Raw genomic sequence first — 8,133 nt, forward strand, 5'->3', positions numbered from 1 at the left:
CAGAATGGGCCGTTTCAATGCTGTACGGGGCCACACTTTTTCCATCGTTGCTTCTCCGGAGCCACGTGGAAAAAATGTTTTAGACAAGGACGAAACGTGTGCTCCCAATATACAGGTTATTAGTGAAGCAATACATCAAATAACCAGGTCCTGCATATTTTTTTCACAGAAATCAACTCGCTCCATTTTTTTTTGTTTGTCATCATTCCAAATGCACAAAAACAGATCAGGCCGACTCAAGTTGTATGCTTTAGTATTAGTGTAAAACCAGGTGTTAAGCAAAACAAAAGCATGTCTACCATCAAGTGGCGAATGGTTGTATTACAACGTAAAACTGGAGTTAACACATATTTAACTCAGCCCCAGAAATTCACGTTAACTTTTTATCCCAAACACATAAATGTCCATCGTCGCGGTCGTTCAGTGTCGTCTTCAGTCACGTTATATGTTTTCTGATTGAACAGTCTGTCTATAAATCTAACTCCCAATCAGAAATAATGGTGCTTTTCCGAAAACCTTTGTCCGCCATCGTTTAAAATACGAATCCAATCCGACGTTACGGAAAGTGTAAATAAGCAGTAAATCAGCCGGAGGTGACCGACGCTTCTTCCACGTTTGAAATGACGAGGGGGCCCTGAACGCAACAGCCGCGGCGAGCCATTTCCCATCGCCGGTGACGTGTTATGGGCTGCGGCCGCCGGGTGGGCGTGGGGCTGTCCGGGGTTGGCCGAGGAGAGGAGAGGAGGGGAGGGGTCCCAAAATAAAAAATATATATAAAAAAAAAAAAAACACTTCATCGTCACAGGCGCTCACGGCATAGGAAGTCGCACGGAATCGGCGCGTTAAGAACGAGCAGCATCAAAATCGACATTGTCATCGCTTCAACATGGATGTCAAAATGTAAGTTGTCGTTTTAAGGCACGCAGCATCCGCGCGCCGCATCCGCACGTCATTCGAGCGTGGCCGATGAAGCGAGGTCCCCGAACGCGTCGGGCCGCCGGCGTCGCTGGTCGATTGTGTCGCATCAGAGTCGATCCGTCCTCGGGCCGAGTTTGAAATTCGCCTAAAATGCGGCGAAGCTCATTGGATACAAGCGCCTCGAGGGAACGTTCGCTCTTGCGCTGCCCGTGACGTCATCGGCGGACTTTGGGGAAATGGGTCATAAAAGCACCTGAGGAACGCTCGTTTCTCAGCACCGACGCGATTTCCTTCGCGCCGAATAATTCTTGCCCATTTCCAGTAAATGCCACTTTGAACGCTCTCGAGAAAGGCGAGCAAAGTGTCCCATTAAAGGCACGCGCAAAATAAGGCACCAAATCTGCTTTCATGGCCACATCCGCATTTACACAAATCGGGCTATGTAAACCGCAATTTCAATGTTGCGATTTGCCTCATTCGGAGTAGAGCTCGAAACGCTACCTTGCGCCGTCACCTATTGACTTGTTCTTAAAATGGGTACAAGCATCAGCAAGTGCAATTCCAAAACTAAAATCAGCCAATTTTACACACGCTTTAACAGCTGCCGCTCGCTATGTCTCCCTACTACTCTTATCGTTTAAAGACTCACTTTGTACGGACGCTCACGCCTTGATGTTGCGTCACAAAGGAATAATTGTTGAAGTCATAAAAGCGCGTATCAAGTCGTACTGTTCTTTGTTGTCGCCGTCAAATTAATCATGAGAGTGAACTTTTGCGTCACGCGACTATCATAAAACATTTGTCTGGCCGACACGGCACAATGGCCCTCTTTGATTTCTATCAGTCGGTACCTGATCAAATCAGTACCTGGTAATGCTGCTGCTATGTGAACCGCTCGAGTCCAACACTTCCAATTCACGTGTTGATATTTGTACTTTAATCAAACTGCCACAATATACCGCACCATACTCTTTATTTTTTTCAGAGCGATACCAGTATGATTAGGAATTGACAAAGCCAACAGACGTTAACAAATTTATGAAAATAGAATGTACTTACATGTAGCGTCGGTCGTCATCATTTCGATATGACAGTCCCAGTTTGGTCGAAAATTCCCATTTTTACTTGTTCGTTTTAGTTCAAAGGAGTCTGTTTTGTTCCTCTTCTCGAGCTTCTGAAGTGTTCGGTTTTCGCTTTACTTTCCGGCTCAATGTCGTCTGATTGTGTATTATTGACGTGTCATTGATATTAAAAATGTTGACTTTGTTTTGGGCCTGGAAATAGCACGTTTTAGAAGGCAAAAACACATCCCAGAATCTTTGAAAGGGCAAACAAGTCCGCCGCGCAATTTTAAATGTGAACGGTTGAAACTTAACAGGGGAATTTTTTTTTCCTCCTGAAGGTAGACCATTTGAGAACTCTAACCCGCCGCATGATTGCACGTGGCCCGCCAAATGCTGATCACAAGTTTCTGGCTTAAGAATTTTTGAAAGTTAAAAGTTTGTTTGGGGGAAAAAAAGGCAAATTTTGGTTCCCAGTCTCTCTTTTGAAGAGTTTTGATCAGCGTCTGCTTTCCAAACTAGCTAAGCGTGCGTGTGACAAAGTTGAAAATTTGACTACAAGGTGGCCTAGGATAAAAAGGATTTTGCCACCCCCGTGTAGGCCGCGCCGCGCCGCCGGTCACGACGCGACGCTAACGAGACGATATTTTTGCGTTTCCCGCAGCGGCGGCGACGAATTCCAAGCGGCGGCCGACTGGCTGACGTCCAAGACGTCCTGGCGGCCCACCGTGGGCATCGTGTGCGGTTCGGGCTTGGGCGGCCTGGCCGAATTGCTGGAGGGGCGCCAGGTCTTCCAGTACGCCGATATCCCCAACTTCCCGCAAAGCACGGGTACGAAGGGCGCCGCCCGCTTTTATGCGCGAGCGAGCCAGCGATCCCACGCGCCTTGCGCGGCGTCGCGTTGCCTTTCAGTGCACGGGCACGCCGGGCAGCTGGTGTTTGGAACGCTAAAGGGAAAGGCCTGCGTTTGCATGCAGGGCAGGTTCCACCTCTATGAGGGATACCCCGTCCAGAAGGTCAGGAGATCTTGCATGTTTCTTTTACCTGTTGCTCAAAAAGAAAGAAACCAGTTGTGCAAAAAAGTAGGGAAAAAAACGAAAAAGGAAAATCCCAGATGCTAAAAGATGTGAAAGTAACATTTTTTTCCTTATATTTTTTTCAAGGACTGGAATCATTTTTTCCTGTAAAACTGAATATATGTCAAGCAAACAAAAGTCCCTGGATATTCGGATTCCTTAATATATTAAAAAGTCTTTAGAAGTAAAAATGAATATTTTTCAAGAATTTTTTTTCCCTCGATTATATTTTCAAGAAATGTAATATTTTTTCAAAGTAAAACTGAATATATTTCAAGAAAAAAGTGTCTGAATAGTCCAATTTCTGAATATAGTTCAAGAAAAAAACTTTGGATATTTTGATTGCTTGATTTTGATATGCGTTTGGGCGTGAATATTGATGACATTTTCTCTTTTTTCAATAATTTACTATTTTCTGTAAAAAGAATACTTTCAAGTCGGAGAATATTTTGACGTTCGATTTTTTTCCCTCGCTTTTCTCTCGTAATATGTCCAAGAAATGGTATTTTTTTTCAAAGTAAAACTGAATGTTTTCTTAATATATTTCAAGGAAAAAGAAAATGTCTAGATATTTGTTCCCCAAATTTTGGATCAGATGGGATGTAAATTTGAAGTATCTGGGATTGACTTTGCGAAGCGTTGAATAAAAGCGTGGGGTGCGCAGGTGGCGCTGCCCATGCGCGTTTTCAAACTGCTGGGCGTGGAGACGGTGATCCTGACCAACGCGGCCGGCGGCCTCAACCGCGACTACAAGGTGGGCGACGTCATGATCATCAAGGACCACATCAACATGCCGGGATTGGCCGGCGTCAACCCGCTGGTGGGACCCAACCGGGACAGGTGTGTCCAAAGGCACGCGGGTTGGAATTTCAGCCTCCCATAAATGGCGCTTGCCTGTGCGCGCGCAGGTACGGCGTGCGCTTCCCCAGCATGTCGGACGCGTACGACCGGGACCTGCGCAAATTGGCGCGCGAGGCGGCGCGCGAACTGAACTTCGCCGACTTTGTGCGCGAGGGGGTCTACTGCGTGGTCTGCGGCCCCTCCTTCGAGACCGTCGCCGAGTGTCTCATGTTGCACCGGCTCGGGGCGGACGCCGTGGGTGAGTATGGCTCCGTCGCGTTTTCCGTCCCCTTTCATTGGCCACACAAATCTTCAGTTCCCGTTTGACGCTTACGACCCCACCGGTCGGGTGAACAAGCCCCCGGACGAGCGAGGGTTAAGGTCGTACGCTCGCGCGAGACCGACGCTCAAAAGTCACCCGCCGAGTTATTTGGACGTCAAGCGAACCCAACGGTCTTCCATTTCCAGGCTGTACTCAAACGCGTTCTGAAATTGTAGATTTTATCTGGCGAAGCAACACACGCGCGCAAAGCGACGCGATTTGGCGCTGCCTTCCGGGACGCCACGAAACGGCAGTCCTCTTCATAAAAACGCCGTAAAAGCGACGGGAAATGAGTTTTGGTCCCTGAATAACTACGGCCGTATCGCCGGACGCAGGCATGAGCACGGTGCACGAGGTGATCGCGGCGCGCCACGCCGGCATGCGCGTGCTGGCCCTGTCGCTCATCACCAACCAGACGGTCATGGACTACGAGAGCCTGGCCAAGGCCAACCACGAGGAGGTCCTGGAGACGGCCCGGCGGCGGGCCGTGCAGATGGAGAGTCTGGTGGGCGCGCTGGTGGGCCGACTGGGGCCGCCCGGCGACGGGTCGCTGTGAGGGGAGGGCGGGCGAGGCGAGGCGAGGGGAGGGGAGGGCAGGCGAGGGCAGGGGAGGGCAGGCGAGGGCAGGCGAGGGCAGGCGAGGGCAGGGGAGGGCAGGAGGCCGGCCGGCCGCCGAAACAGCTCTGTTGACCAAACCCAATGGTTTTTTGCACGTTTGTTTATCCTTACAAATATTTCTTTTCCCTAACCCCGGAAATGCCTTCCCTGGAAGATTTTGGGGGAAGATTCCAGCCCCAAAGCACGTGGCACTTAAGAATTTAACATGTCTCAAGAACGTCTCAAGAACCCAAAAAGCCATTTACGTTCAAAGTTGGGCTCCTCCCAAGACGGACGAGAGAGAAGCAAAAAGGACTTCTCAACGTGAGATTCCATAGCAATTTCCCTTATGCGTAGACCCGCAAAAACGTGTCGAGAGCCCCAAAAGACACAAAGGCAGCTTCAAAGGCGACATTTAAGAGGCCGGGTGTGCCATTTCCTGCATCTTTCTTTCGTTCGTTTTACAAAAACGAGTTTAACTGAACCTGATTTTTTTTCATTATGTGTAGACCCACAAAAAAAGTCTGCGAAAGCCACCGTCAAAAGATTTTGGTTCAAAGGTGCCGTTCAAGAGGCGACGTTCTCCATTTCCCGGGTCTTAGCGGCTTGAAATTCAATAGCAATTTTCCTTATGTGTAGACCCGCAAAAACGTCTAACAAAGTCATGCTCCAAAAGAGAAAAAAAGGCAGGCGTTTCGGTTCAAAGGTGACATTTAAAAGGCGACGTTAGCCATTTCCTGCGTCCCTCCGCTTTCTGCTATATTGGAAAGAATACTCTCGACAAATTTAAATTCGGGGCGCGTTTATGCCGTCGGATCAAATTGGAAAGCGGTAGCGAAATTTGATGATTCCAGGACATTAAATTTGGAGGATGTGTTATGCCGTTGCATCAAATTGGAAAGCGGTAGTGAAATTTGATGATTCAAGCACCACAAAATTAAATGTCGGGGCTGTTTTATGCCGTTGCATCAAATTGGAAAGCGGTAGCGAAATTTGATGATTCAACCGCAGCTACGCCCAAAGCCGCTTCCGCGACGGCGACGAGGAATTCGCTAGATAGTTCTCATCAGTGTAGGATCCGCACCTGTAAACGTTCAGGCAGCCATTTTGATTTGGAACTTGCCATTTTCCACAACAAACGGACATTTTCTCATCCTTGGAGCTCAACTCGGAAAACGAGCGACCCGAATTGAACCCTGGAAACAAAACCAGCGGATGATTATAACTTGCAAAGGATTTGGGTTTTTGTCAGTGCGTGCGGCGGGCACGGCATGTCAGCAAACTTGATTTTAGTCTTAACCGCCTAACAGGGTAAAAATACACGCAAACGCTCTCCTGCGCTTCTCGCTATTGAGGAAACAATGAGCACTCCAGTCACGCTCTACTTCCTGCTGTGTAATGTTTCACTGGAGAAAAAAACAACAAAAAAAAAAGACTGCACTAACTAGGAATGCGCTTCAGACTATTTCTGCACTCCGTAATTGAGACAACTAAATAAAGGGATTTTGTGAAAGAGGTGTGTCGCGAGAAAATGTTGAATGATACCGGAGTAACTATCTTGCTATTTCTATTGCTCTATGCTCATTTTAAGATGTGTTGACGGACCAAAACGATGAGACCCAAAGGTCTTCCCGCTCTTTTAAGCAGACTTGCTTGCTGATGTCCACAAATCCATAAAATGTCTCGTTAGCAACAAAGTCTCTTGTGTGTTTCTTTACGCAAACAGCTACAACTATATTCGTAATGGGTAAAAGAGAAGGTTTCAGGTTTTTGGACTTCACAAAATGTGAATGCGTATCCAAGATCAGATACCGTATTTCCCCAAATATGCGCTCAAATAGTGGTGACTACCCAACACTTTGACAACAAGGTAAAAACTACCGCAAAAAAGACAAATCTCATGTTTTGTAAACTCCCTTCTTACATCGTAATATTCTCGCGTGCGAACTAGCATGGCTTCGGACGACGGTTGGGTCTGCTCGCTTCTTTCGTCGAAGATCACGCCCTAACAATTTTGGCTAACGCGAGCCGCCGTCAGCTGCAACTGACGTCCCGCTACGGCGTCGACTAGGGCGTCCCGCCGCGGCGGGGTGTCGGGCGGGCGCCTGGTAACGGCGGGCCAAATCGTACTTCCGGTTTGCCGTTGTAACCGCTCAAATCATTTGAAGTGTGATGGGCACACATGGACCTCATTTTTCGATCAAAAGCCAGTAGGAAGTGGTGAAAAGATGGCCCGGTAGGAAGTGGTGAAAAGATGGCCCGGTAAAAGGTTAAAGAGAAAAAAGCTTCATTTCCCCCGATGCAAATCTTTTATTTCCTGGAGCCAAACAAGCCTTTCCCCCTTTCCTCCTCGTCCGACCGGACTGGAAAGTAAAAGATTTTTTTTGCGTGACGTCAGGCCAAGCCGCGGCTGCCCGTACAAGGCGGTGAGAGCTTTTATGAGCTTAGTCATTTCCTGAGGGCCAAAGCAAAAATATTTTCGATACATGCGACGTTAAAGTGTCGCCTTTGAACAAGTTCGCTTTGTACACTTTGGTCCGCTTACTTAACCCTTGGGGGATATCTGCTTGCTTAAACCTCGATGGATATTTTGACCCAACTGGGGCTTTTAGATGTTTCGGATGATGTGACATATCAAAGGAAAGGAGGCGAGCAGGCTAAAATATTGCATAGATTGTCAAAACATGTCCGCTTACAATATCCCTTCTAAAACGCTTGCAAACAATGGTAAAGACTCCAGGTATCAAAGGTAGCCCATGTCGGGCTCATTTACTGCCATTGAAAATTGTAAATTACGGGCATACTGAAAAGCCCATGTTTTAGTATGCGTTTTCTCCGACTGTTGCGTTTGTCATTTCAATGGCAACTCCAGAACAGGGTCAATTGAAATGTTTGTGTTGAGACCCCAAAACCACCAGGGGCCGCTAGCGGACAACTTCTTACATTTGCAAGCCTTTCATCGACTTCATTGAGTGGCTTAACCAGACTACCGCCATACAAAGTTCTTGCCACGCGTTCTGGAACGTGTAGTTGTTAAAAGGCTTCCGTCCGAGAACGCAGGAAAGCTTTGATTTTGCTGCGGGGAAGCCTTTTATTTCACGCAACGCATAACATTAGATCTAATCTGCAGCACTGAATAGCTGTTAACATATAATTATGTAAATATACATATGTAAGGATAGGGCTGATGCCACTGAACATTTTTGAAGGTTGAACGTGAAAATGCTAATGCTAATTAAGTACCCTCTTGGTACTTTGCAGGCTATATCAAGTGTTATAAAGTGAAACTAAATAGTGTTTACAAGCAAAAACTTTAAAT

The 8,133-nt window shown here is 47.3% G+C and overlaps 1 protein-coding gene across 1 annotated transcript; it reads left to right on the forward strand.

Annotated features, from left to right (window-relative positions):
- Nucleotides 1-724: 724 nt before the first annotated feature.
- LOC148414261 (purine nucleoside phosphorylase-like) lies at nt 725-6,511 on the forward strand. The gene is made up of 6 exons (XM_088429373.1): nt 725-900; nt 2,644-2,810; nt 2,892-2,995; nt 3,720-3,895; nt 3,964-4,154; nt 4,553-6,511. The coding sequence occupies exons 1-6, from the start codon at nt 887-889 to the stop codon at nt 4,771-4,773; spliced, it is 873 nt and encodes a 290-aa protein (XP_088285499.1). The 5' UTR covers nt 725-886; the 3' UTR covers nt 4,774-6,511.
- The last annotated feature ends 1,622 nt before the right edge of the window (nt 6,512-8,133 follow it).

This window comes from Hippichthys cyanospilos, chromosome 12, assembly GCF_059441005.1.
Source record: "Hippichthys cyanospilos isolate Australia breed blue-spotted pipefish chromosome 12, RoL_Hcya_1.0, whole genome shotgun sequence".
In the NCBI taxonomy this organism is placed as follows: Eukaryota; Metazoa; Chordata; class Actinopteri; order Syngnathiformes; family Syngnathidae; genus Hippichthys; species Hippichthys cyanospilos.

Bases quoted from the DNA above. Each gene is read 5' to 3' on its own strand.
- LOC148414261 (XM_088429373.1), top strand. The intron at 2,811-2,891 runs GTACGAAGGGCG...GTTGCCTTTCAG, and splicing joins CAACTTCCCGCAAAGCACGG to TGCACGGGCACGCCGGGCAG. The intron at 3,896-3,963 runs GTGTGTCCAAAG...GTGCGCGCGCAG, and splicing joins GTGGGACCCAACCGGGACAG to GTACGGCGTGCGCTTCCCCA.